At 52.7% G+C, this 26,799-nt stretch overlaps 12 protein-coding genes across 12 annotated transcripts; 4 read left to right on the top strand and 8 right to left on the bottom strand.

The window, feature by feature from the left end:
* Positions 1 to 110: 110 nt before the first annotated feature.
* Positions 111 to 3,161, bottom strand: EI97DRAFT_428669 (transport protein-like protein sec23). Its single transcript, XM_033797262.1, has 8 exons — positions 2,876 to 3,161; positions 2,804 to 2,822; positions 2,636 to 2,747; positions 2,289 to 2,583; positions 1,752 to 2,237; positions 1,197 to 1,704; positions 922 to 1,138; positions 111 to 873 (listed from the first exon to the last, which is right to left on the bottom strand). The coding sequence occupies exons 1-8, from the start codon at positions 2,969 to 2,971 to the stop codon at positions 276 to 278; spliced, it is 2,331 nt and encodes a 776-aa protein (XP_033658119.1). The 5' UTR covers positions 2,972 to 3,161; the 3' UTR covers positions 111 to 275.
* Positions 3,162 to 3,522: 361 nt separating this feature from the next.
* EI97DRAFT_428668 (methionyl-tRNA formyltransferase) lies at positions 3,523 to 5,013 on the bottom strand. The gene is made up of 2 exons (XM_033797261.1): positions 4,685 to 5,013; positions 3,523 to 4,622 (listed from the first exon to the last, which is right to left on the bottom strand). The coding sequence occupies exons 1-2, from the start codon at positions 4,932 to 4,934 to the stop codon at positions 3,706 to 3,708; spliced, it is 1,167 nt and encodes a 388-aa protein (XP_033658118.1). The 5' UTR covers positions 4,935 to 5,013; the 3' UTR covers positions 3,523 to 3,705.
* Positions 5,014 to 5,305: 292 nt separating this feature from the next.
* Positions 5,306 to 7,917, top strand: EI97DRAFT_367135 (uncharacterized protein; the record flags this gene model as incomplete). The annotated part of the gene is made up of 4 exons (XM_033795069.1): positions 5,306 to 5,550; positions 5,604 to 5,697; positions 5,723 to 7,111; positions 7,165 to 7,917. 4 exons carry the CDS (start codon positions 5,306 to 5,308, stop codon positions 7,915 to 7,917), a joined length of 2,481 nt encoding a protein of 826 aa, XP_033658117.1.
* A 74-nt stretch (positions 7,918 to 7,991) lies between these two features.
* On the bottom strand, positions 7,992 to 8,750 carry EI97DRAFT_1332 (uncharacterized protein). The gene has a single exon (XM_033793135.1). The coding sequence runs from the start codon at positions 8,572 to 8,574 to the stop codon at positions 8,113 to 8,115; it is 462 nt and encodes a 153-aa protein (XP_033658116.1). The 5' UTR covers positions 8,575 to 8,750; the 3' UTR covers positions 7,992 to 8,112.
* A 385-nt stretch (positions 8,751 to 9,135) lies between these two features.
* EI97DRAFT_367018 (Rho GTPase Rho1) lies at positions 9,136 to 10,061 on the top strand (the record flags this gene model as incomplete). The annotated part of the gene is made up of 5 exons (XM_033795065.1): positions 9,136 to 9,203; positions 9,288 to 9,315; positions 9,366 to 9,644; positions 9,715 to 9,849; positions 9,909 to 10,061. 5 exons carry the CDS (start codon positions 9,136 to 9,138, stop codon positions 10,059 to 10,061), a joined length of 663 nt encoding a protein of 220 aa, XP_033658115.1.
* An 882-nt stretch (positions 10,062 to 10,943) lies between these two features.
* Positions 10,944 to 12,807, bottom strand: EI97DRAFT_428664 (acid protease). Its single transcript, XM_033797260.1, has 2 exons — positions 12,113 to 12,807; positions 10,944 to 12,051 (listed from the first exon to the last, which is right to left on the bottom strand). The coding sequence occupies exons 1-2, from the start codon at positions 12,566 to 12,568 to the stop codon at positions 11,017 to 11,019; spliced, it is 1,491 nt and encodes a 496-aa protein (XP_033658114.1). The 5' UTR covers positions 12,569 to 12,807; the 3' UTR covers positions 10,944 to 11,016.
* Positions 12,808 to 12,928: 121 nt separating this feature from the next.
* EI97DRAFT_408613 (uncharacterized protein) lies at positions 12,929 to 16,976 on the top strand. Its single transcript, XM_033796648.1, has 3 exons — positions 12,929 to 13,214; positions 13,265 to 15,558; positions 15,616 to 16,976. Exons 1-3 carry the CDS (start codon positions 13,128 to 13,130, stop codon positions 16,535 to 16,537), a joined length of 3,303 nt encoding a protein of 1,100 aa, XP_033658113.1. The 5' UTR covers positions 12,929 to 13,127; the 3' UTR covers positions 16,538 to 16,976.
* A 1,376-nt stretch (positions 16,977 to 18,352) lies between these two features.
* EI97DRAFT_453840 (uncharacterized protein) lies at positions 18,353 to 19,708 on the top strand (the record flags this gene model as incomplete). The annotated part of the gene is made up of 1 exon (XM_033800483.1): positions 18,353 to 19,708. One exon carries the CDS (start codon positions 18,353 to 18,355, stop codon positions 19,706 to 19,708), a length of 1,356 nt encoding a protein of 451 aa, XP_033658112.1.
* A 240-nt stretch (positions 19,709 to 19,948) lies between these two features.
* EI97DRAFT_428661 (uncharacterized protein) lies at positions 19,949 to 21,805 on the bottom strand. The gene has a single exon (XM_033797259.1). It carries the CDS (start codon positions 21,320 to 21,322, stop codon positions 20,123 to 20,125), a length of 1,200 nt encoding a protein of 399 aa, XP_033658111.1. The 5' UTR covers positions 21,323 to 21,805; the 3' UTR covers positions 19,949 to 20,122.
* Positions 21,806 to 21,909: 104 nt separating this feature from the next.
* EI97DRAFT_490772 (P-loop containing nucleoside triphosphate hydrolase protein) lies at positions 21,910 to 22,984 on the bottom strand (the record flags this gene model as incomplete). The annotated part of the gene is made up of 1 exon (XM_033802241.1): positions 21,910 to 22,984. The coding sequence occupies exon 1, from the start codon at positions 22,825 to 22,827 to the stop codon at positions 21,910 to 21,912; it is 918 nt and encodes a 305-aa protein (XP_033658110.1). The 5' UTR covers positions 22,828 to 22,984.
* Positions 22,985 to 23,353: 369 nt separating this feature from the next.
* On the bottom strand, positions 23,354 to 25,049 carry EI97DRAFT_331 (uncharacterized protein). The gene is made up of 7 exons (XM_033794733.1): positions 24,566 to 25,049; positions 24,346 to 24,372; positions 24,211 to 24,294; positions 24,098 to 24,155; positions 23,983 to 24,048; positions 23,865 to 23,930; positions 23,354 to 23,813 (listed from the first exon to the last, which is right to left on the bottom strand). Exons 1-7 carry the CDS (start codon positions 24,752 to 24,754, stop codon positions 23,452 to 23,454), a joined length of 852 nt encoding a protein of 283 aa, XP_033658109.1. The 5' UTR covers positions 24,755 to 25,049; the 3' UTR covers positions 23,354 to 23,451.
* On the bottom strand, positions 24,532 to 25,915 carry EI97DRAFT_568 (uncharacterized protein). The gene is made up of 2 exons (XM_033802921.1): positions 25,851 to 25,915; positions 24,532 to 25,792 (listed from the first exon to the last, which is right to left on the bottom strand). Exon 2 carries the CDS (start codon positions 25,466 to 25,468, stop codon positions 24,803 to 24,805), a length of 666 nt encoding a protein of 221 aa, XP_033658108.1. The 5' UTR covers positions 25,469 to 25,792; positions 25,851 to 25,915; the 3' UTR covers positions 24,532 to 24,802.
* Positions 25,916 to 26,799: the final 884 nt, after the last annotated feature.

The following is a 26,799-nucleotide window of genomic DNA, read 5'->3' as shown; positions in this document are numbered from 1 at the left end:
CACACATACAGTAAGACCGAGGCAGCGCGGTTCGTAGCGGTGACACTTCCCTGCAAGCCTTCGGCATCCCAAGAACGGGGAGGACGTTGGCGGAGGGGCATCCGGAAGGGAGCGGAGCACAGCAGAAGGACGGAAGCAAACTGTAACCAAAGACATTATAGGAGGTCACACATGAAAGAATTTAGCCTCTCCATTGGATGGTGAGAAGAACCTGGAAGAATGACTTTCAATTACTCAATAATGAGCTCGCTTCCCAACCACCGTCGCGCATGCTTCTAATTCGTACCCGAAACCGCAAGCTTCATCAAATGTTCCATAAACGTCTGTAAACTGACATCATCCGTGAAAATGGTCTGAGCAGTTTGAGAGACGCCGCCGTAGGAGCTCGAGGTGTGTGTTGTCGAGGGGTTGAGTTTGGACAGCAAGAAGCGGGCTTGCGAACCGCCAGCATCGCAGACAATGAATCGCGGAAGTGGGAATCGGTCCTGAATAAGATCTCTAGCGTCTTCTTTCGGAGCTTCGAGAAGAGCCTTGAAGTTCTCGTATCCTTCCTGATCCTGATATCCTGCCTTTCGCCATTCGGCCATCGTCTCGCCGTGGAAAATGAGAATGTGGAAGAACGTATCGAGAAGAAGAATGGTTTCGGCTTGGATGGACGTTGAATCAAGCAGGACTGGCTCCCCGCCCTCATGATCGAAGCCATAGCTGTCCAAGGTAGGCTGAATCATGATGAGGGAATTGCTAACATCTTCATGGAACAAGACATGTCGATAAAAGGCGGTCTCATCAGGAGAATTATTGAAAACCTGCAAGAATTGCGAACGACGGAGGTGGAACATGAACTGCGGATATAGGGAGAAGTTCTTCTCGAGCCTGATGAAGGTCAGCCAACCCAGCATGTTGAACCAGAGAAGAACCTACCGGAAGGAAGAGGGGTCGTCTTTCCTATACTCTGCAAACCTCGAGCAAAGTCTGATGAGCATACGGTCGACCCAACGCAGGACGTCTGGGCCATCATCTACTTCGGCCTTGAAGACCGCAATACGTGACATGAGCACAGCTGCCGCCTCCTGGTCGAAGGACTGCGCAATCGCAGGATCGCCAGAAGGCCCGCTCAAGTTGCGTGCAACCGTAGTTACTAGACATGTCAGCATGAATGGCTCTTGTGATCCCTGTTTGATAAGAAATCATCTTACCCCTCAGGTGGTATTGACCTGCAGAGTGCTGGTAGTAGGTCAGGAACTGCATCATGCCCTTATTCTGACCGGGCTGGAGATTCGTTGGCCCCCCGCCTTGTCCAGCAATTTCAAAGTAGATGGCATAACTCGCCTCCGGGTCGATGCCGCACATCTTCCATGAGCAGGTATTGCCGATGCCGCATTCTGTCTCACCGACAGATGACGACTTCTTGTTCATGGAGACAGCGTGTCCTATCAAGCCGGTGACCTTGAGCTCCTTTGTCGTAAGCACCTCCAGAGATGCATTGAAACCCATGAGGAGGTTATCATCGTCGTCTTTGTTAAAGACGCGTGCAAAGGATTGCTTGTACATGGATGACGTAAAACTGTCCGTCAAAATCATGTGGCCACCGGTGGAATTGGCAAGCCCCTTCATCTCAAGAAGACCGACCTGATCCAAGCAGCCAGCAAAGATATCCACGATATGACCATTATGCGAAACGCGCTTAGCCAGGTTGTCGTAGAACTGATATGGTTAGTTGCAAACATTATTCTGTGTCTAGCCAAACATACCTTGAGAGCCTTCTTGTAATACTTGATGTTGTCCCTGTCAATATCGTGGTGCGAACGCATCGGTTCTCTGAGCTCCGGGCCAACTACCATGCCCGGGCCCTCGGTGGCTGGACCACCAGCAAAAAGCATGATTCTGCCACCCATGTTCACATACTGTGTCTCCAACAGACCAACAGCAACGCTAAGGGTCACGCCGGTACACCTCAGGGCACGCTTGTCGTTGGCCACCGGCCAGGGATCCTTCTGTAGTTGCTCGAGGACGTTGGTCAACTGGAATTCACATTGCGAAACCGGAAGGAGGAAACGTGCACCAGCACCAGCAGGAATAACAGGTGGTCGTCCGGGCTGCTGAGGAACCGCACCAGGTCGGGGTCCCATGGTGCCCAAACCGAGCATTTCCTGAACCTGTTTGGAGGTGTAGTCCTTACTTCCCCGGAAGACGTAAGACTTCGCGCATTCGGTATATCCAAGCTCGTGGACTTGTGCCTGGGCTATTTCAGCACATGATACCGTCTAAGACGTGGCAGTGTCACTCACCATCGTACCGAAGGTGATCAAGCCAACAAGGGCATAGGGCGGAAGCAAGCTCAAGCTCATGATAATGGAGTCCTTCAAGGCCTTCAGGCTGTCCTCCTCCTGGCAAGTATCCACTACAAACAAGAAGATGGGCGGTGACGGCGCTGGCCTCGCGAGCCGATATTCAATCGTCGTGCTGTTTGGGTGCAACTCTGGCGGGATCTGTTCTTGGGAGATGTCTTTATAGTGCGGAGGAAGCTGGTTTCGCTGAAGACAGAACGGGCATATCCACAATCGAGCTCGCATATCGACCTGGCTTCAGATGCTGTTAGCGACCAAATCTATCTGCCCTCCCGGATGCAACATACCAGAAGGGATTGAGCACCGCGCGACATGGTGGCTTGCAAGAGACAGGCTCATACTGCAGCAGAGGCGTATCGGTCTTCTCCTTCAAAGGCGTGTAGAGCGCACCGATAGGGACTGAAGCGGGTCAGCGAGAGTGAGCTCTGAATGCCCTATGGCAGAGGACACCTTACCGACGAGGCGCGAGGCTTCCTATGGTATCGTTAGCTTTGTGGTACGATTTCAGGATCCAGGAAAGGGACTACCATGCGTGAGCTGGGGAAGGTGTTCCAGCTGAGACGAACTCCATCGCGGTCCTCAATTTCACTCCACTGCTCCTTGAGCGCCTCGTAGTCGGCCATGTTGGATGCTCCGCTGCCAGATGCGGGCGGTCAGGAGCAAGGTGGGACGAGGTTGCACGGCGATCCAGGAAGCGGATGGAAGTGCGCAGAGGTGACTCGAGAGTTTCCAGAGGCACAAGCAGAGGATAGGCACCCCGCAGCGAAAGCAGGCGGTTGCAATGCTTCGGAATGGATTGGACGTGCTGCCTCAATGATGCAGGTGGTGAAGGTGCACCTGGCCAGTTGGAGGTTGTCGTACGCTAGTTCGAAAGAGGCACTAGCGCGGGACGGGAAGCTGACCTCAAAAGCACCTCCGAATTTTTTGCCTGCTTCTCCTTTTTTTCTTGTTTATCACCGCCAGCTCATAGAAAACACTACTTAACGGCAGCCCCGACCCATCATGTCGAGGCTGTTTTCGCGCTGTGCGTAGAAGAGACAAGGCCCATGGCTGGGCGCCTGGTCTGGAAAACCCGTTCCGGGTATCCTGATAGATTGGGAATCAGCAGAGGTCACATATATGTGCATATGCAGGATCCTAACAGTGTATTCTCATGGACAATCCGAAAGCGTCTTGAGGATTAACTTGGATCACTTAAGTGGTTGTCTACTACTAACTGTACACATCAACTATGGTTACAAAACTTTTGGCATGACAACTATGCGTCTTCTGAACTGTTTCAGCCGAGACAGATAGTGATAGATGAGAGTCGCAACTGCTCTTCATTCTGCCCCGCAGCTCCCAAATGGCCATCTGATTATTGCCGTTGTCGAAGTTGTCCAAACTGGCCGAAAGGGATCTCCAACTTTGAGACACTCTCCGGTACCATCTGCTGCTGCAGAAGCACACCTATGATGTGGCTATTACCCCTACCTTTCATACCGCCAGGACACGTAGTACTCTTGATCCGTAGTATCTTGCCGTCTGCAGTACGGGCACACAGTGCGTGAGATGTAGGGCTCAAAGCCACAAAGACCCCAGGAGTTGTATTAGCACTTGCTCCCTCTTCCAGTGCCGAAGTTATATCATTTGCGTCTGACTCGATGTCGAACGCCTCGATCTCATTGATGATGAACCTCTCCTCCTTTCCGGGTAACATGGACCATAGATTCCCAAGCACTCGATGCCGGGTCAGGATGTCTTGGGCCGTAGCAGTAGAAAAGTCGATGTGTCGATGAGCAGGAGTGATCTTCTCTGCATGGTCAATGGGGCCACCTGATCCGGCATACCAACCAGCCTCCTTAAGGGGAGGGACAAAGTCTCCGTTCTCGAGGACACGAACAAGCATCTCACCACCCAGCAACCCTAGCTGCTCAATCAGGTCAGTCGGTGTTGCACCTTCCGGCACGTCTATGCCGGGTGGAGGTGTCTGGGCCAGGATTAACCCCTGGTCGAAATGCTCTGGGTGGAGTGTCTGAATTGTGACTCCGGCCTTAGAGCGTCGCTTCAGCAGAGTGTGGTGAATGGGCGCTGGACCACGGAGATCCGGGAGAAGGGAAGGGTGCACATTGAGACCGCCATACTTGGTGCCATTGAGGATGCGGGGAGGCACAAGGAGACCGAAGGAGACGGCTATGATGATGTCAAAGGGTGTGGGAGGGGTCCAACCCGTGAATGTATCAATCTCATGAGTCTGGAGAGCTAACTCCTTCTTAGCGACTTTTTGGATGGGGACTGGCACCAGTCAACTGCAACACTCTATTTACAAAGCCTATGGCTCCGAGACGAGCCTTTACCTTGTCTGATGACTTTCAACCCTCTTCCAGTCCGTTTGCCTGGTCGATGAGCAACTTCGATTGATTCGATGAAATTTTGATTTGCCTGTTTTGCATCGTACAGAGCCCTCAGGGACGCGATGCTGAAGCCATCTGACCCGCAGAATAAGATTCTTAGAGGGTCAAAGGGCTTCGTCGAAGTCAGTCGCCGCTGACCCGGACGCACCGGTAAGGAGCGGACGGAGGGAGCTGTTGGCAACCTCAGAATCATAGTGTGCAGTTGCTGCAGGGGAATACAGCACAGGAGGGAAGAGAGGCAGAGAGATGTTGTTGTGATAATTTAGATTGAGTAGCCCACCAAACTTTGGAACGGTACCAACCGTACCTGTCTATGCCGCATCCGTCCATGTCGGCTTGGCGGATAGATGATGTCCAGCGATCAGCCTATGCGCGATCGCACCATGCCCACACGCGCCGCAAAACAGCTCCCACCCAGACATGTTGCTCTCTCTCCACTCTTCTTTGGAGCGCAGGATAATTCAAAGCCGCGCAAACTCCGGAAGCGTCCTCCGCAGTCAATTGCGCAGTCGACCATTCGAATAAGGACCCCCAATGTAGGTTCGGGGCAGTTGACGTCTACCGATGTCGTCGTCCACGGCCCCCAGGGTCATACCCGCGAAGCTATCCTTCCTCGCAATATACAATCCGTCTCTCGGGGCTACCGACGAGACCATCCAGGACCAGATCGTTTTCTATTATTCCCGTACAACGAAGGTACGAGGGAAGGTTGAAGTGCAGAACCCTCGGAATGCGGAGGACCTCCGGGAGGAACTAAACGAGAAGCTCCGGCAGGTTGGGCTAGCGCAGGGCATGGTTGGCTTTGCCCGGTATGAAAGCTGACTGTCGAGCTTCAAGATCATTACACTGATCAGCCATGTAGGAGCTTCTCTCATGGTGATGCCGTCAATTCTGTCGAGACTGAGAAGTCGCGGATCGTTCTCCATGAGTTAGAGTCTGGATGGTGGATTCTGGCTGTAAGTTTTGCTTCAACTAATGAAGGTCGACCATACTGAATCGATACAGTCAATTGACCTCACACAACTTCCGGCACCTGCAACTCACGACTTGAAAACCGATGACGGGAGCGTAAAATCCTCAAATTACGCGATTGAGTATTCTTCGCGTGAGGTCAGTCCTCCTGCGCTACTCCTCCAACAACTCATCCGGGCACACTCTATCTTCCTTTTGCACCACGGCGAAAGCCTCCAGAGCATATTTGACAAGCTCGGCCGCACAAAGTTCTGCAGCGCATTGGAAAGATACTGGGCGAAGTTCGCAGGTTTCTGGGATGTCCTGTTACATGGCAGTCCGGCAGTAGACATATTCCGTGGCTTAAAGCTTGCCGCTGGAGGAGAGTTGGGTGTGGGCGTTGGAGAAGAAGATTGGGGGAGTGGGGAGCGTGAGGTTCTTGAAGACTTTGCTCGGAGGACAGAAGGCCTGGTTGACATCATTGTCTCACGTTTCGGTGAACCATCACTTGAGCAGAGTCAGAATGGGAGAGAAAATAAGAGAACAGAGGAGCTGGACGTCACTGAGCTAGAGCCATGGCTCGGAGGTGGGAAGTATGTGAATGCTGGCGATGGTGTGGTGTTTTCGGGAATTCGGGCGCTGAGTCGGAGATCCTTACGAGACGTGTCACATTGGATGGAAGACATCTACACCTATGGAGAGCAAGCGTACGGAGTCAAAGAAAGACCCACTGCTGACAGAAGAAAACGGCGGAGGAGGAAACCGGACACATTGCCCGCCGCTGAGGTCTCTCGTTCCGAGTCGAGGGGCGCGCACTCTCCCGGCCCTGCCACATCTCCCGGCGAAACGACTCTGCCTCTTGGCATTCCTCCGCCTATCATTAAGGCTGTAGAAACATCTTTGAACAAGGCCACGAAGGCTATTGACCCGTCTCAGGGTAGCGAGCAAGATACACCAGCAGCCACATCATCACCCGCCGATACAGAAGGTTGGATGAAGTATCTGACTCTAGGCTATGGGACGGCGTGGGGTGGAAAGGGGCCGCACATTGGCGAGCAGCCACCTGCTTCTGCGTATCCTGCTAAGCATGATCCGGTACCAAAATCAGATAAGACGATGCGCTATGTCGAACCGAAGCCTGACGTTGACTGGGTGCAAGAGAGGCTAAAGCAGCAGATTTGGCAAGAAAACACCGGATACTATGTCATTGGATTGAAAGGGGACGTGGAGGAGGAAGGGGTGGATGAGGACAGCGAAGCAGACGAGCGTGTCATGCTTCGGACGGTGAATGTTGAGCTCGTGGACGCCTTGCCGTCAACGCCTGATGGTGATGGCGGGACCCCTATTGTCGATAAGGAACTGACACCAGCTGCACCCGCCGGGCCGAGATTATCTCGGCTGCGTGCGGTGGTATATGCGGTACGTTTTAAGAGTCCGGGAGTGATGACTGCTTGCTGATGAGAAGATTTTAGCACCGTCCATTCATCTACACATTCTTGTTCCGTCCACAGACGGAGTCGCTCACCCTGAGCACCTTCTACCGCAATCTACACCAGTATTTCTCACCGCTACATCGACCTTTGAGCAACAGTACATCACCAGACAAGGTTGGCGCACGTCTCTCGGCGGCCTTCAACCCCTTTACAACGGTTTCAACGGCGGCAGGCTCCGGAGAGAACCCACAACCAATATACAATGTTGTTTTCGATCCTCGCACGCTGACGGTGCATTCCAGTTTACCTAACATTCCCGAACCAGGCACTCTATTCGCGGAAGGGTTCAGCGGTCCTGGTGGCGTGGTAGGGTGGAGCCGTGCAGAGGCGCTCAATGTGCACTCTCAGATTCTGGCTACAGTGGGTGGCACACGGCGCACGTTCTCGGAGATAGAACGGACGTGCAAGACTAGCCGTGGGTGGTGGGTCGTCTGGCTGAGGCTGGCACCGTCGGCCATGGACAGGCTGACGGATGTGCAAGCACAGGGCGAGACGGAAGCTGGTTTCACGGTTGAAGAGCTGCGCGAGGCATTCCTCGTACGGCGGTCAAATGATGCGACTACTTCCTCCAGTAAGACTTCAGGCAGTAGTGGGCTCTGGCGTCTTGGTCGACCCTCTACGACTGAGAAAATGGGCAGAGCTGCAGCGGGATGGCGTCCTGGTGGTTTGGCAGAGGGGATTGGCATTGACCCGAGGAAGTATGTGGAGAGTCTGCTGAGTTTGAGCCGTTGAAGGAGAGAGCATCTTATAGGCGACGAATAATGGGGCAGGTGTCGTTCCAAGGTTGGAGGGTTTCGCAGACAAGCCGTCGGGTGTGCTGTACTATATCATTACCCGGTCCTTAGCAGAACTGCGACCTCCGTCTCCAGGGCTGGCCGGGGAACAAAGGGCGACTGTGCCACAATGGGCAGCTCTAGGCGTGCTGAGTCATCGGTGCGCCACAGTTACACTGAGGTCGTCATGCATTGCTGCTGACGACGACTTCTTGTTGTTGTTTGTGACTGTGGATTGCGAAGCCAACCAGCAACACGCCAAACGCCAAACGTGAGACGGTGGCGTTGGTGCTACTGTGATTACACAGTTACGAAGTACATAGTACATAGCGGTGGGGGAGGGGAAGCGGACGGTCGCGGAGATAGCGCTCATTATTCCCAAGATCCAAAAAGGAGAGGGAGGAGGAGGTGGCACAAAGGTCCTCTGTAAAGTACATAATAGGGGTCCCAAGTAGCCAAGTCGAGGGACCATGTGCATAGTGGAGCATAGGATATACACAATAGGGAGTAATCCATACCCTTCCAAGAGGCATGCAATCCGTGAAGAGCTGCAGTGCATATCTGCGCAATGGGCATTCCTAGGGACCAGCACATCTTTCCCGCTTGCCTGTCTCATCAATCTGATCACCTCCCTTCACCTGGGCAGGGCTGGCTCCCCACGGTAACAGCAGCACTCCCACTTCAGCCGCACTGCACGCTTGTGACGAGTTTGAGGATTTCGTTCCCAGATAACCCGTGGAATCAGTTCCTGCAGTGATGCCTAATGAACTACACAATATCATTCAATACATAGAGAGCTGATGGCAGGAATACATAGATAGACTCTACTGTGATCCGGGCGGTGTACGGGAGGAATCACAGCCGCACCAGCCACGCATTCACCGCCAATCAGATTGCAGGGAGGACGCTCAGCCACACTTGTGCTTGGCACGCTGGGCCCGCTCCAGGTCTTTGCAGCCTGCGCTTGGGGGTGCAACAAGTTGCTCCTCCTGTTACCACCTGCACACGCACAACCTCAACCCCCCCCAACAACCCTCCAAGCTTCAACACCCACAACCCACCAACCTTACAAAACTCATCTACTCGCTCTCTGCGCCCTCGTCATTCCAGCCGCTCGCAGGCCTCGTTCGACTCACTCCCACACCCCCTTTCCCCGTCTCTCCCTGATTCCACTGCCATGGCGGAGATCCGTCGCAAGCTCGTCATTGTCGGCGACGGCGCCTGTGGAAAGACCTGTCTGCTCATGTGAGTACCGCCCTCCGCTTCAGATTGAGGCTTTCCTGGCTCGCCGCCCGTCACTCCGCTCGTCTGCTAACGTTGTGTGTGCAGTGTCTTCTCCAAGGGCACCTTCCCTGAGGTCAGTCCCCTGATCCTCCACCGGATCCTGTACCCATGGCCATGCATCAGCCTGCCCATCTCCGCACCCCTCCCGCTCGCCGTCGCTCATCGACTTCTTTGATCCTCTTGCTGACATGGCTATTTCTGCAGGTCTACGTCCCTACCGTCTTTGAAAACTACGTCGCCGATGTCGAGGTTGATGGTAAACACGTCGAACTCGCCCTCTGGGATACCGCCGGCCAGGAAGACTACGACCGTCTCCGGCCACTTTCCTACCCTGACTCCCACGTCATCTTGATCTGCTTTGCCATCGACTCGCCCGACTCGCTGGACAACGTTCAGGAGAAGGTTCGTCATCAGACTCCGCAACCCCACCACCCTTGCCGCCAACGACCGGCTAACGTTTTGGCTTTTGTAGTGGATCTCCGAAGTCCTGCACTTCTGCCAGGGCCTTCCCATCATCCTCGTCGGCTGCAAGAAGGATCTCCGCTACGACCCCAAGACCATTGAGGAACTGCAGAAGACCTCGCAGAAGCCCGTGACTCCTGAACAGGTCAGTGCACCCACGACTTGTGATTTGTAATGACATACGAGGCTGATACAAAACCCCAGGCCGAGGAAGTCCGCAAGAAGATCGGTGCCCAGAAATACCTCGAGTGCTCGGCCAAGACGAACGAGGGCGTGCGGGAGGTGTTTGAGCATGCCACGCGCGCCGCACTCCTCACGCGAACGACCAAGAGCAAGAAGAAGTGCAGGATCTTGTAGATCGGATGTGTCGGTCTGCTTCCTTGTCGTGTTTGGTCCGCCACAACCTGCCGAGCGATGGTTTCACTCTAGGGATTGACAATGTTCTGTGGTAGCCAGCATGTCCTGTCCTCTTGCTCCGACTTGGCGGGTTTTGCTATCCATGTTCAAGCGGTACGGTACCATTTTTGGATGTAGTAGTGTGGGGTTTTGGTTGGCAGGCTAATCGATCAACTCACCCCCGGTTTTACTTTGCTTGCTCTACACGGCGACTCTTGAAGGCGTTGAATCTCGGGATTTTCCGTTGTGTGGGATGGATGGATGGAAAGGTAGGAGGGCGCGAAGGAGGCAGCGTGGGAGTGTGCGTCAGAGAGTTTTACACCCAAGATTGAGTTCATTATGCTACTAGTCCACTACTGCCATGCGGGATTCCGTATTCATTATTTATTCAGTTTATTTTACTCAGTCCTTGAGAGGAGAGCAACAATTAATGGGTAATGGGAGTCGTCGTTTGCTCGGCGTTTATCCTGCCTCCCGGTGCACCGGTAGCCGTGGGGAAGAAGGATGGAAAGATTAAAGGCGTGGATATCGAATATCATGGTACTGTATGAGCCCCTTGGTAGGCTACTCCCGCGGATGGATTGGTGGTGAGTGAGTGAGTGTGGTTCTATGTGGTTGCCGTTTCTCCCCATGCTTGCATACATGATGATGTGACGTGCGAATAAGGGACTGAGTACGCACAAGTGCTTCCTTGGACCCTTGGAATGAGAGCTGTGTGCTGATGACCGATTTTGGGTTTTCGTGGGATATCTTGAGTAGGATATTCGATTGTTGCCACCTGCAAAAGAGGCTAGAGACGTCATTGCAGTCCTGAAAATAAAAGCGTGCAACATGAGGGTGTACGAGGAGAGCCGCACACAGAGGCCATGCTATGCTATGCTATGTTATGCTATGCTACATCTTACAATTACCTAAATCAATATAGGTGCATCGCAACCAAACCAATCACGAACGACACCGTTAAGCTTCCCAAAGAAACAGGTGTTTTCGCAGCTCCGCCGGTAGGGGACGGCGATCCCGCTGGTCCCCTTTGAGCACCTGCTGAGGGACTCCCCTCCGGAACGGCCGTGTTCGAAGGCGCAAACGACCCCGTGGACGCGTTCGGATTCGCCGAGGACGAAGGTTTTGGCGCATTCGATGAATCCCCATCTCCCTCCTGATGCGTCCTCTTGACCCCAAACCCTATCCTTCCCCCCTCGTTATCAAACACGGTATATACATTCTTCAAAAACACGTCCCCAACAAGCCACTGCTTCTCCCCGAAAGTCTGCCGCCCCACGATCAGACTCTGGCAATACCCATCACCGACATCTCTGCCGATATAATCCACAGTGGAGATGTTATAATACTGCCCTCCAAACTGCAGCCACACCAGAGTTTTCGTGTCACAGGGAACCGCATACGTCTCCCCGCTCTTCCTAGACCGGACAATGGGACGGTGAACAGCGTCTGCATCTGGGCCGGGCATGTATATGAATGACGTGCCCGTGTCGATGATGGCGGTCCTGTCGCCGCGGATATCGGAGTCGGTGTCCCCGGCGCCGACGGCGGAGACGGGTATCTCCCAGAAGCCATCGGGATTGGGGACAAGGGGAAGGTAATTCAGGTCTCCATCGTAGCGCTCCGGGTTTGGGCCACCCAGATTGAGCTCTCCGTCCTTTGCACCGTCAGAAGCGCGGTTCAAGTGTACCCCGTAGATCGTGTTCGGTATGAGGGCGGAAGACTTCAAAATCTCCACGACCGAGGGTGCATCGATGGAGCCTTCGGCCTTCGACCCGCGGCCTATTCCGAGGATGCCGTCCATGGGGTATGACGAGAATTCTTGGGACACGTTGTTTGCGAGGCCAAGGGTTAGGGGCGCGGAGAGCGGGCCGACGTAGACGGTGTCTGTGGCAACGACGCCGGAGACGCTGCCGGTGCCATAGGTGACGTGGAAGGGGGTGGCCTGGACCTAGTGGGAGACAAGTGTTAGTAGGAATGCACCATCGAGTGGAGTGCTTAGGCAGAGTCACTTTTAGGGAGCTCGAGTCTTCCTTTCCAAAGAGGCTGTGTGATTTACACGCTTCCGTGGGACAGTCCCTTGCCATGACCCAGGTATTGCTTGCGGCTGAATCGAGGAGGAGGTGGTACTCTTTCTTGCTGTCTCCAAACGTCACGGCGACCATGTAGGACACGTCGGTGCCATCTTGGTCGATGGCTACGCTGTTCCCCTGCTTCGGGTCTTCCGACTTCAGGATATTGAAGATGTTGTCTCTGGGTACGGGGACGCGGCGTATAGGGAGGACGGGAGAGGGAAGGTTATGTGAAGATGCTGCTCCTTGTCGTCGCGAATGCGGGCTATGTGATGGCGACAGGGCTTCATTGCTGGAACGTTCATACTCGGGGTGGTATGGATAGAAGGCATTTACTGCAGCGGGCAGCGTCGATATCAATAGATTTGCTGTCCATAGCGAAGGTGGACCGAGCATGGCAGCCGAGGGAACGGTCGAGATATTTAGGATGCAATACTTATATTGAATAAGTCAATCCGGCCTTGCAACACATCGGTTCGAAAACGAGAGAAAAGCTAAGTACAAATCAATCAAGAAGACCTAGCAAGATGAAGAGTAGCAGCAATGGCTGGAAGCAGCAATTATCCGATAGATGGGACTCGAGCTGCGTTGTTTCACACTTTCCCGCTAGGGGAGACGGGACGGGGAAGAGGAATGTCACGTGTGGTGAATGTCCGGTATGCCCGTGCCAGGTGGAGGAAAGTGAACCCCTGTTTGCTTGGCAACCCCGCTAGAACTCCGACACCGTCCCGTTAAAGTGACGCCAGACAGTGAGAGCTTCCCCGGACGGAACTCAAGAGAAGCTCGTCCACCTCGCCCATTATTAATCCCTACACTCCACCCTCGTTTGAAGCTCTCCACGTCCCGCCTCACCGACCTCCGTCCCCGGAACACGCGCGGCAGTACAGCCTACACAGTACCCGCTACAGATTCGCGTTGTGCGAGCAGACTGCGGCAAGCCTGCGGCGAACTCAATATGGCCGACCAGGAGCCTCCAGAGGAGCTGCCGCAGGAGCAACCCCAAGAGCAGCCCCAGCCTGATGCCCAGTCGGATGCTGATAAGGCACGCCTCTGTTCCTTTCTCCAGTTCAAAAGGCTTACTGTAATGCATAGATCCGCGCCAAACGTCTGGCAAAACTAGGCGGCAGCGGTGGAAGTGGCAGCGGTCCATCGTCCACGGCCACACCACCACCAGCACCCTCCACCAAGGATACATCAACTCCAGTAGAAGAAGCCTCGGTTTCCTTGACGCCGCCTCCCGCCGCTGCGCCCGCTCAGCCTCCGCCTGCGGCCGCCTCGACGCAGAATCCATTCTCGCAGCTCGGTCTCTCGGAGAATAAGCCGTCACCGAAGATCAATATCCGGCCGCGAACTCCCTCCGCCACGCCTAGGAGTGCAACGCCAAAGGGTCAGGAATTCAATATCGAAGTTTGGACGGATCAGACCCTCAGGAGCATATTCCGGGTAACGCTTGATGGGAATAACACTCGCGATGCATACGGACATAAGCTGTACTTCGCGGAAAGCGTGAAGCGTGATTTGGAAGAAGAGAATAAACAATTGCGTCTTACTACTGAGATCCTGGATCAGGCGATATTAGAGGCAGCCTCAAGTAGGAAGTTGGGGAAGCCCCTGGAATACTTGCTCGCGTGCTGGAAGCGCGTTTCGGGACTCTTCCGAGGTCTGCATAATAAGGAAGATGCCAGATATGCCGTCATTCGGGAAGCGAGGCGGCTGTGCTTCAATTACTGCATATTCGCCGCTACCATTCCGGATATGTTTGGCGAGGAGGACGTTGCAGCTGCCCCGATTCCTCTGGCTGAGTACCTCCTGGCCGACCCCAACAGCGATCGCGGACTTTGCCAGGACTTCCTCAATGAAGCCGTATCTCGGTTTTCAGATCCCGAGAATGGAGATGACGTCAAGGCGGCGTTGGTAAGCGCTATAGAGCAGCTGAGCCGTCAGCTCGCGATGATCACCATGAACGACGACTACAAGCCCTATGTCCTTGCCATGCGGAACTTCGCGCGGTATCCAGCCTTGCTGAACGCCATGATCGAATCGCCAATGTTTCTTCCGCCGGTACAGGCTCAGCATATTGAGACTATGACTCTCCTCGGACCCTTTTTCCGCTTGTCGCCGATGCAAGTGGAGGTTGCTCAAAACTATTTCTCTAGTCCTGGGACACGCGATCCCGGATACATCGCGAACTCGCAGAAGGCCCTGCGTATGAGTCTCCAGACTCACCAGGATGAGCTCTTTGATATAGCTAATTGCTTCGTCAAACTGTCCAAGGATTCACGGGAGAAGATCCTCGATTGGTTCGCGCTTACGGTCAATCTGAATCACAAGAAGAGGGCTATCCAGGTTGATCCGAAGACGGTATCCTCCGACGGGTTTATGGTGAACGTGTCGGTTACACTCGACCGGCTATGTGAGCCGTTCATGGATGCTACCTTCTCCAAGATCGACCGAATCGACATTAATTATTTCCACCGCAAACCTCGCGTGACGATCGATGATGAAACCAAGATCAACGCAGACCAAAGGGCTTCAGATGAATTCTACGAGAAATCGGTTGAAGGCACTAATAACTTCATCACGGAGGTGTTTTTCCTTACGGTGGCTGCTCATCATTACGGCTTGGAGGCTGCGAACTCGAACATCATCAACCTGGGCAAGTCTTTGAAGTGGCAGCGGAAACAGTTGGAACAATTCGAAACAGAGCGCCACAAGTACATGAGTAATCCTGCGCAGCTAACCCTTTTCGACAACGCACTCAAGAAAATGAAAGACCGAATCGACAGGATCCAGTCTACCATCATGGCAACAGAAGGCGTATTGCTGGATGAGCTTACACAGGCGCGTTCCATGCAGTTCATGCGCTATGTTATAGTATGGCTGCTCAGGCTTGTCTCTGGCGGGACTTACCCGCAAAAGAAGCTCGAACTGCCCCTACCAAAAGAACAGCCACTAACGTTTCAGTGCTTACCGGAGTATTTCCTGGAAGACATTGTCGACAACTTCAAGTTCATCACCCGGCGGATGCCGCATATCATCACTTCCACACAGAGCGAAGAGCTGGTCCAGATATGCATCACTTTCCTGCGCAGCACCGAATATATCAAGAACCCTTACCTGAAATCTGGGCTTGTCACCATCCTTTGCCATGGAGTATTCCCTATTGCTCATCGATCAAAGGGCATTCTCGGCGATGTCCTGTTTGCGCATGAATTCGCAACGAAGCATCTGCTGCATGCTTTGATGAAGTTCTACATAGAATGCGAGACTACGGGTGCCCATACCCAGTTCTTCGACAAGTTCAACATACGGTGGGAAATTTTCCAAGTCATTAAGTGCGTCTGGCCGAACCCGGTTTATAGAGGCAACTTGGCTACTGAGGCTCGGTATGTATATCTCGTGCGGGCCTGCGATTTTCGAAATGGTAAACTGATTTTTGGCAGGGTGAACCTAAACTTCTTCGTTCAATTCGTCAATATGCTGCTTAACGATGTGACATTTGTTCTAGACGAGTCATTCACGGCCTTCACCCAGATCCATGACTTATCGAAGCTGCTCAAGAATCCGCCATCGGACATGACTACAGAGGCACGACAAGAGCACGAAGAGAAACTATCAGCAGCCCAGGATAGGGCGAAGAGTTACATGCAACTGACCAACGAAACGGTGGCAATGTTGAAACTATTTACCGAAGCCCTCAGCGACTCTTTCACCAAGGCGGAAGTCGTCGTGCGGTTAGCGCACATGCTTGACTACAATCTGGATGCGTTGGTCGGTCCCAAGCGAAAGCAACTCGCGGTGGAGAATCCCGAAACATACAATTTCAACCCAAAGCAGATGCTCGCGGAAATTACCGACGTCTTCCTCAATCTCAAAGAGAAGGACTCCTTCATCCAAGCAGTTGCCACGGATGGTCGGTCATACAAGCCGGAAAACTTCACCACAGCAATGAGTATCATGCGCAAATACGTGCTCAAATCTCCCGAACAGCTGCGTGACTGGGAAGACCTAGGCAAACGCATCGAAGCCGCCAAGGAAGCGGCGGAAATGGAAGAAGCGGACTTAGGAGAGCTGCCAGATGAGTTCACGGATCCCCTGCTGGCGACCCTGATGGAAGACCCCGTGCAGTTGCCTGCGAGTAGGGCGATCCTGGATAGAAGTACGATTCAGAGTCACTTGCTTAGTGATGCACATGATCCGTTTAATCGCATGCCGTTGAAGATTGAGGATGTGATTCCCCTTCCGGAATTGAGGGCGAGGATCCAAGAGTGGAAGGCACAGAGACTGGCTGAGAAGGTGGCGGAAAGGAGGGCTAGGGAGGAGGCCACTGCTGGGGGTGGCGGAGAGCCGATGGATACGACTTAGAAAGGCGAATGTGTGACTCTTGCTTTTGCTAGGGATAGACAGTAGACACGGTGGTTGGAACGGCGTTGCATAACCATGACTCGGCGTTTCTTTGGGGGGTTGTGCTGTTCGCTTTACCTGGACTTGAATGACGGAGGCATGGGGTGTGGACTTCCTCTGATTTTTTTTTTCGATACATATATAGACATGGTGGAAGTTGGCGAGTATGGAGCAGCGGGTATGTACATCGACATTAAGGCTCAGACATGGTCACGAGACGTTTGAGCTGCATGGAGTGTACTTCGTTCCAGATGCACTGTATAGACATGCCTGCCGCATCATCGTTGCTTAGTAGGACAGGCTTGATTGCTTCTCTCCTGGCCTTTGAGTAATAAATAGATGGTTTGCATGCCATTTAAGGGCATTGATACCGCAAGGAGAATGCTACATATAGTGTCTGGTTTTGAGAACCGAGCGACTGGATTAGTGTTGTGTACTAGTGCCGTGAAAATTAATTGCTTCAGCTGATATGGAGACCAAAATATGTAGATATACCGGTAGTATTGACACCATTGGGTCGCGGGTGAGTGTGTTGTCAAACGGACCACACAGGATTCTTCTACAGGATAACTCTCTCTGTGTTTCGAAAACAAGCGGGTTCGGTAGCTGGATATTTGGAAGGTGCTTGTTAAAATGACTGCAAGCAAAGCTGCTACAATCTCGCGCACTCGGACTAGAGGTGCCGGTGTGAAAGTGTCATACCTAGGTAGGAAGAACTAGGCTTACAAAGTTAATCATCAAAAGCGATCACCGCACGCTCTCGACACATTTAACTACCTCGACTTACCAGAGGAGACAGAACACAACGGGAACACAATGGGCTTACGTGGTGCCCCAAGAGAGAAGTACTGTTAGTGTCAGATTCTTAACAATCCACTAGGTGGTACAAGTGAAGTGAAGTGTATCGAAGTCGTAAGAAGAGCGCCAGCAATGAGGCATTTATTGACAACGAGTTGCTCGTCATCAACCGCCCTTGTGCATCATGGCGGTCAGAATACCGCGACCTAGATCCGCTTCTATTTGCTGGTGCGCCCATCGCCGGCTACACTGTTTCGCTTCAAGGCCCACAAACCATATCATATCTGTAAGACGCTGGAGCGACACATAGAGGTCAATATTTGTGGAATAAAGCCGAAAAAAAATCTGCTAATCAAGCCGTGGGATTTACGGGTTTTCGTCTGGTTCCCAGGGTTTCGTCCTTCTCCTCAACGGAAACCAGATGTACTTTTACACGACAACGGTGAGCTTCAAGTGTTCAGGATGGGACCTGGCAGAGACAACGTTATCTTCTACTGCAAGAGATGGGAGAAGGACATAGGGCAGATGGTTGTACCCATGAACCAGAAGATGCCTGGTTTTTGGTCTCGCCCCTAATAGCGCATTTCGTGTGGGAGTAGTGGGTGGGGAGTTCAAAGCACCTCTGAACGACAGAATGTGGCTGGTGAGGCGAGTGTGCGAGTCGACAGTCCCGTTTTTAAACGTTTGAAAGAACAATGTCTTTGTTTGTAGTATGAATAAATGGAATCCTCTCTTTCTCCACATCCTGGACAATGTCCGGGCGTGTGTATAGACACAAATGATGAGCTCATGTCCCTTAACAATAAACTTGTCTTGTTTCAAAGGACACAAAGGCAATCAACAATGCAATTCCATCCCCCATCCAGTTCGAGGCTCTTAAATGGTAACGTCTAGGAGTTGACGGCATTTCGAGGTCGACAGCGGATAGCCCAACTCAACCGCGTTTCCTAATACCCAACAGTGCAACCCTCGAAAATCATGGCTCCATCTCCGCTGAAAAGGAAACGGACCGGCTCCGAGTGTACGAATCAACCTAATAAAGGAAAGCGCCTCATCCTCAAGATCAAGATTCCACGTCCATTCCTACTGACACTCGGCCTCCAAATTCAATCAACAGAGACCAAAAACAAACTCCTCAGCATAGCCAACGAAGTCGCCCTCGATCTATCAAGAACCACAAAATGGAGTAGCTATCACGCCTGGAAATCCGTTTCCTCCCTGCGCGCCACAGACGAGGCTGGACAATTTGCTGAATACGAGCAGTTGTGGACCACACCGCTACCATATGGTACCTGTGTCGATCACGCTTACGCCTCCCATCGTGAGCTCCGTCGTAAACTTCTCGAGATTCCCGAGCTCGCTCACTTCGCCAGCATAGTACAGCTCCTAGGCGCGTATCGTAAAAGTGACGAAACGGGTAAGGCATGGAGAGCTAAGGAACCGTACCATGCCCTGGCGGCGCTGATTCTGAATGACTCGATTATCGTGGTCGACGTAACGGCCCATCCTACCGCGTTCTTGCTGCACGTAGGTCAAGAGTTCGGTACGCTAACGCGAATGGAGTTTCCGAATAGGAAGAAGTCACCTGTGTTCCGCTACTCGTCGGCATTTGGCGAAAACGGGGAACCGGTGCTAAGTAACTGTGAGAAGGATTATCGGGAGGATTACAAGCAGATCTCGTACGAGGACGCTCTTCGACTTATCAAGTTCCCTAATGCGAGGCGGACGGTGAGTGTACCTGCACAAAAACGCTCCAAAACGAGCAGAAGCGTCCGTGAGTCCCCGAAAAATGCCGGCGCCGCAAACGTGACGGTAAGTAGGCGGGTAGAAGAGATCCTTGGCGAAACGCATATGCCTGGGCGAAAAGAGATCTACTTCGACTATTTCCTGCTGGCCCCATCGGAAAAGCTGATGTATGTGCAAACGCCCAGGGGCTACTTCACTACTTGGGCTAAAATCTCCATTGATTTCATGAAGAAGAGCCTTGGGTTGCTCGTGCCTCTGGCCGACTGGCTAGAAAAGCCGGAGCAAGAGCACATTCGCCACCAGCTGACCAAGCTGAACTTCCCTATGCGGCAAGGGGGGATTCAATGCTACATCTTCCTCGACCTCACGGAGAAGAGAAAACTCAGCCAGCGAGTTGAGTTCTTCAGTCGGCTGTGCGCGACCATGTGTCAAATGTCTAGTGTGGAAGTGGACCAGCTCATTAGAGATACCAATGGCGGTCAAGACCCGATCTTGTGGAAGGGTTACGCCATACTTCCGCCAGGAGACGAGAATATCCCCAGTCGAAAACAGAACAATGCCCCTCGCAAGTGGGTAGGGGGCATGTAGGCCGCGAACGCGTCGAGTGTCGTCTTTTACGCGACTGTTTCGAAATAGTAATAGAGATTGCTCCTCGTTTCAGCTCTTTTTAACATAGCCATCATAGATCTCTATTGTATAGCTCGCAGCACCTTTGACGCCATCTAGTTGGCTGCGTGAGGAGTCGTAGATCCAATGAATGATATCACAACTTATCTTACCAGTGCATTAGCAAGCTGCTCGAAGAGCAAAGCCCTGAATCAATCTAAATACGTGTATTGAACGTCCTAAACTGACTTCTGTTAGGACAGAAAAAGAGTGTGACATGCGACAGACCATGGAAACGAAGGCACTCGCCCTCGACGGACGCGCTCAGACATGCGCCGATCAGGTGCACTTGGACAGATCATATACAACCTCCGCCTCCAATCACCACACATAACCTCAAGCTAAGGAATAGCTACCCTTATCTCTGGTGAGTTGTTCTAATCGTCCCACGCTACCTGTATCAAATATGTCGGCCAGAGCTTCCGCATCCAAAACTCCCACAACTAACTGAACACCACAGCGGCTCCAACGTGCAGAAGAAGCGGTTGTTTTATTATGTGGTTCGTCGTGGCTAGTTGCGGAGGCCACGTTCTGCAATGAACGTCGGTTGCAGTGGAGAGTCCTGACATCCTTTGGGAACCCCGGTGGAGGTTCTAATTCCTTTCGAAGAGGACTAGGGCGTTGGGGCGCATACATCTTTCCAGAATCGCCAAAGGAATCCCAACGGCAACAGAGATCGACCTTCCTCAGAAGTCGAGGTGGCTTGGCGGCGTGAAGTACTCTGAGAAGTTCATGGTGGAGCTTCTTAACCGCAGAACTGCTTTCCAGCAACCGACCGATGTAGTTGGTTTCTTCCTTAGGGAGGTCGCGATCGCGACATATACCGAGAAGATAGAGATCATACTGAGTCCACTCCCCAGGAATTGGTTCCAACAGTTCTTTTATGGAACATCGGATACCGTATAGTTTATCGACCGTTTTTTCATTATCCTGATCCAGAATTTCGGCCCAGAATTGGCGTCCAGTGGCTTCATACCGTGTACGTAGAGCTCGAGCAATTGTAGGCGACGTTGAGGGATTTGGACGAGCAATATGCGAAGGCATGGCTGAACCGTCGTCGATAAGAGCGCAGTGGCTCAGCGTGGAAGGCTTAGGATGGAGCGGCTCCTCTGGAAGCAAGTGTGAGTCCTGGAAAAGGCGTCCATCGTCCGGCTTGATGGTGTGACACATAGCCAGTTCTTCCTCGGCATCAGGCTCGAGCTCACTGGGTTGCGGAGACGGAGGCGGCCCAGAGAGCGGCTCTTTGAGAGAGAACACTTTGACATGGGTGAGATTTACCAGCTTCAAATCTGTATCCGTGCTTCGCTTTTCGAATTGATAGGATGATTCTGCTTCGTGGCCAGACGCCGACGTTTGTTCCAATTGGTTGGAAGCATCCCGTGCTTCAGTCTTAGAAAAGACCCCAAAATCATCGATGTCCAAGGGATCATCGTTTCCTTGTGATGGCTGTTCCTTTTGATTCCTATCGTCCGAGCCGTCCGTGCTAAGATGCCTTCGGCGGAACGGGTTGGATATAAAGGAAGTAAGTCGATGCATAGTCGATGATATATCTCTGGTACAGATAAGGAATGTGTCGACTAAGGGTATGGGTACGATGAAAGTTTGGTGAGTAATACTGGCTAGAACATTTGGCGTAAGGTCTGCCTCAATGAGTGACGATAGTCATTCAGACAGTTGGCCGCCATCTCGAAAGGAAAGAGAAACGGATGATAAGTGGCAAGAGACCTGCACTCTCCTTGCGGGCTGTGATGGGAAGGCGGAGTCCACGGATCGGGCTAGCTCCTAAAGCAATAGAAGGTATGACATTGACGACGCATGGGAACATTACTTGCTGAGAAGATGAGTTGTCCTACTCCTAACGGGCACATATCGGCTTGGCCGCAGAGCTGTGAACAGTATAGCAAACAGGGTGAATATGCTGCAACGAGCAGTCACTTCTATGAACTTTGGAGGTTATCGACCCTACTGGGCTGTTGTAGACCACATATATGACTGAGAGCCTCACAATGTTGGTGGCCGGGAGTCGGATGATGCGACAGCCGGGAGGATGTTAAGCTCCGCATGCGTCGGTGCATGCTTGCGTCAGCGTTGAGTCGCAGCAAGGATGGGAGAGTAAATGCATTTTATATCACTTCAAGATCCGCCACATTTCTCTCTCCATCCAACACCACCCTGATCTGTCTCCCAGTGTTGCGTGCGAAGAATCCACTCCGAAGACCGTCTAAATAAAGCTCATATGCGGGCATGTATCCTCGTACAAAGGCTGCGACGGCTTCGTACGACATACCGGAGCCCTTTGACCTTATTAATGCCTCCTCTTGTTGGGCCCTCCAGTGGTAAACATTCTTCAGGTTATCCGTATCTAAGTGGATCAAGAAGTCAAAGTGTTCAGGCCCCATGAAGCTCTCGTTATACCGCCGCAGATTTTGATTGACGTCTTGCAAATGGCTTAGTGCATGATCAGCCAAGGTATTTGTGGATTCCGGCTCTTCTTGGCTCTGTGCTGTCCCTGAGAAGGACGCCTCATACTTGCGTTTCACTTCGTCCTCGGGAAGAGCTTGGAAACCTAAACACCAGCCCTCAAATACGAGAATATCCACAGCCCCCTTGACCACAGGCCATTCAGCCTCGGGCAGCCGGTCGCCTTCTCCATGGAACTTGCTCTTATCAAACCTCGGAATCCTCAGTTCTGAATCAGCGTCTTGGTTCCGTAGCGAACTGAAGAACTGAGATGCGAGTTGCTCATCATGCGTACCCGGTTGCCCCCGTGTACGGAACAAGTTGTTGGCTGGATCCTTCTCGCGCTGTTCTACCAAGCCATCGTGTGCCTTGTACAGATCGTCCAGGGACAGGGTGATGGCGCGTAATTGGTACTGGGACTGTAATATGTCTACAATGATCGATGCCCAAGTGGATTTTCCAGAGCCCTGGAGGCCAGTAATACCGAGAACTATTGGGTGATGGAGTTGTGTGCTGGGTGATTTGAGTTTCGGGATGAGAATATGCAGAACGCGATGAATGCTGGATTCGAGGGCACTCATTGCGGGCCTGTTGTTCCTGCCCCGTATGCTCCTAACCCCTGGGCGCCCAGATGGTGAATGTCGACTCTGAAGAGAGGAACGGTAACCTCTAGAGGCAAGAAAGGAAACCAAGGTTCGAATGGAGACTCGGGAAGGCTGGAGGACAAGTAGCTATGGGAACCGCGTTCCCAGAGGCAGATCCCACCGACATGCCCCACATGAACATAGTCTCATCACGTGACACTCACGATGGGTCTAAGGACAAAGAAAGGGGGATGCTTGTGGGGCCAGACACTTGATGAGCTTCTAATGTTAGGCGTGAGCGCAACCATTGCCTCATTCATTGGCCTCCTCATCTGGCATTGAGGGATGCGAACTTGAGGTTGGCGCAGTTCGAAGTTGCAACACGCGCAGTCTATCTCAAACGTTGAATCCACCGCGGGCCACATTAAGTAAACATTTTTAGCTATTAGCGTCCTCTTTCTCGGGGCTTTCTATTCTCCTTTTCCAATCAGTCCATCTACGCGATTCCCCAGAATGTGTCATTTCTTCACAGTACGCTTCCAAAGTATGAGTGAACGCTGATTTCTCGCTGGAAATCATCATCTGCATCTCGTTATATGCGTGTATGCTGCGGATTCGGACTCATAAAACGGCACGGAAGGCGTTGCTATGCTTTTCAATCGGTGCACGAACCGTAAGATTCACAGCGGCATGTACGACCGGCGTCTCGACTTGGGGAGAAACATGCCCAGCGGGCGTAGGCGATGCAACAGTGTGCTCGGGAACGGGACCCTGGGCTGCATGTGTTGGAGGAGGTGGTGGCGGTAAAACAGCAGCGGCCTCCTGATGGGCCTTTGCTTCCGCTGCTGCCTTTGCTTGATGCTCTGCTTCGGCCTGCTGTGCAGCTTGTTGATGTGCGAGTTCTTTAGCGTCCGCTGCAGCTTTGTGTGCGGCCGCCTCGGCTTCGGCCTTCGCAACGTGCATTGCTTCCATCTGTTTGGCGGCTACGATGGGGTGAGCTTGAGCGACTCATAAGCCAAGGTCAAGATGCTTGCCTTCTTGATGTGCCTTAGCTTCGGCCTCTGCCTTTGCCACATGCATTGCCTCCATCTCTTTGGCGGCTAGACTGGCCTTCAGTAATGACAACTCTTTGAAGTGTGCTCAAGGGCTTACCTTGTTGATGAGCCAACTGCTCGGCTTGGGCTTTGGCAACATGCATCTCTTCCATTTTCTTGGCCGCTGAGGGCCGTCAATAATCGGCCATGATTCGGTGCTTGTGTCTGCATACCTTCTTGATGCGCCAACTGCTCAGCTTGAGCTTTGGCTACGTGTTCCTCCTCCATCTTCTTGGCCGCTATCCCAATCAGCCTTCTTTTCTCCGAGCCATGTCCAGCCACGTACCCTCTTGATGGGCCTTCTGTTCAGCCTCCGCTTTAGCGACGTGCATTGCCTCCATGGCGTCAGCGGCTGCTTTGTGTTCCGCAGCTAGAAACATGTGTCAGCATGTTCACGACAGCCAGATCGGTGTCTTCATACCAGCCTTGTCAGCGGCTGCCTTGTGCTCTGCGGCTCCTGCTACAACATCAATTCCCGTCCGTCATGTAAAAGACAGCAGCACTCACTCTGCTGCTCTCCAGCTGCATCTGGCTCAGCCGTCAGTGCAATTTCATTTTGGAATGTGGTAGAAGGTCGTACCTGGCGGGGGAGCCACCTGGACCGGCGGTGCCAGAGGAGCTACGTGTGCCGGAGGAGCCACGTGCGTTGGAGACGGGGTGGGAGCAGTATTCACCGGAGTGTGTGGAATTGGCGCCGGAGGTGGCTCCACCAAGTGCTCGGTCCGTACAGAGAGTCTGTCATTAGGGATAGCATATTCGCGTATAGGCACCGGGCCTGATGCTACAAAGGTCGAACAAAGGATAGTAAGAAGAGGATAGACGGTCTTCATTATGAGAACAGAAAATTGGCTAAATGAGCGTGTAGTGATGTAGAATTATTAGAATAGGCGGATAAAAGCAGCGCACAGCACCGAAAAGAATGGATAAGAGCGAAACAAACTGTTTTGTGAAGTGAAGAACAGGCTGAAGTCGACCTGAGGGTTTCTAGCTATATAGCACACATGTAGCTTTGGCCATCTGCACAGAATTCGCACCGACTTTGTTTGCACTACTCGGAGGGGTTTGACGGGCCCGTTGCTATGGTGGGCGTTCGCGGTCTCTGAGCAGGCCAAGAGTTCAGGATGACGACGAGAGGAGGTCCCACAAAATGTCAAACGGTGGTTGACAGGACAGCCGGGATCCGCGCCGTGCCCTGGTAGGCAATTGTACGAATAGGGTGGGAGAATGAGCACCATCTGCGAATGGTTTATAGAGATCCGACAAATGAGCACGACGAGAACTGTGAAACAGCACAACAGGGTCGTCGATGCGTGCTGAGAGGAGGTTGGCCGGACGAACAAAACCAGTATCAAACGGCGCTCGTTAGAAGAGTTGTAGCAGAGGCGAGCCGCAGGAGGGCTTGAACCGCGCGTCCAAAGCGTATGTGGTTTCAGGTTGTCGATGCGGAAATGGAACCGAGTTTCGGGAGGGAGCCACCCGTGTGGCCAAGACGCGCATGTCAGATATCCGACCGACGAATATGTGGTTGTCGGCGGGACTGGCATGACTGCATCGGAAACCCGAAGTCGAGTGGGTTATGCGATCCGTTCAGGAGTGGTCGCATTCCTGTCGTACAGCGTAGAAACCTTCTGATTGGAACCATGCGGGCGCTCACCGACGGAGGTCGAAGAGTGTCAAGGCTTGAGGCCGAACGTACTGTGTTATGATTGAGATCACGCTGGCCTCTACCTGTGGATGTGCCTGAAGACGAGGTTCATGATTTCTGAGGGGGGCCCGAAGACTCGTGGCTCTTTATGAAAGGAACGGACGTTGAAGGTGCAACCAAGAATCAAATCGAGTTATAAAGGTGAAGAGAGATAAATGGCATACTTTAGAGGGGTGAGCTTATGCTGTCTGTACGTGGTCGATGAATGAGGAGCTGGGTACCTAGGGTAGCCTTCATGCTGCCTATTACACAGTAGGTGTACCCCTCTCTCGGTGCAGATGCTTCTTGGTATGTAATACCTGTACCATGGGCGCTTCAAGTGATAAAGAAGTCGGCTAAATATTTTGCACTCGATACTGAGGGCGCAGGTAGGTGTGCTGGTTGGTATACGGGCTTGGCGCGTTCAGTGAAAGGTGACAGGGAGCCCCTGATAAAGTTTCTTGCCGCGTTCACGTCCATCTAATCTCCAACGAGACGAAAGCCCGTGACGCTCCATCAGGGGCTGTAAACCGCAAGACTGCTGGGTCGCAGGGTAATGATGGTGAATAGGTACGGAACAAAGCTCAGGCGCTGTCTCGGCACGGCGGGGGCATAGCTGTCGCCATCAGGAGTCAGGATCAGTCGGAACAGTACAACTCGACCGGGACTCAGCATGTACTGCGTCGAAGCTCCCTCTTAATGAGGGCTTTGAGCAACTGGATTGCCCCAACGAGAGCTTAGTACAGTACACATCATTACCATGACCTCACCACCGTTTGGTATTACTTTTCCTTGGGGCGGAATCCAACTGGTAACTTGGTACAAGTTCGGAAACATGGGACGGCAGGTTGAAGGGCTGCAAGCTTGGACCGAGCAGATCATCTACGAGCTGGAGCACCTGAGCGAGGCGGACGGTGCCAGGCAGCTACGACGGTCCCGCTGAGAATTGAGGCTGGAATCGTCAGCAAATATGTTGCGGAGGAGTGTGTTAAAATCATGTTTTCTTTTGGGGGGTTTGCAAGAGAGTTCCTCGTACGAAGGGTACTGACAGCTACGTCGTGCGTGGGGATTCGGAAGAAGCCGGGACGTGTTGATTGACCTGGGCGTGGGGGTGGCTTTGAAGTTGAGCCGGCAAGCGCAAAGGCACTGGCACTGTCAAAGCTGTGAGGGTCGAAGACGTTCCCCAGGTCC

The sequence above is a fragment of the Westerdykella ornata genome (genome assembly GCF_010094085.1).
Source record: "Westerdykella ornata strain CBS 379.55 unplaced genomic scaffold EI97scaffold_1, whole genome shotgun sequence".
Classification (NCBI taxonomy): Eukaryota; Fungi; Ascomycota; class Dothideomycetes; order Pleosporales; family Sporormiaceae; genus Westerdykella; species Westerdykella ornata.
Note: the sequence above shows the minus strand (reverse complement) of the source record. Positions and strands in the feature narration are given on the sequence as shown.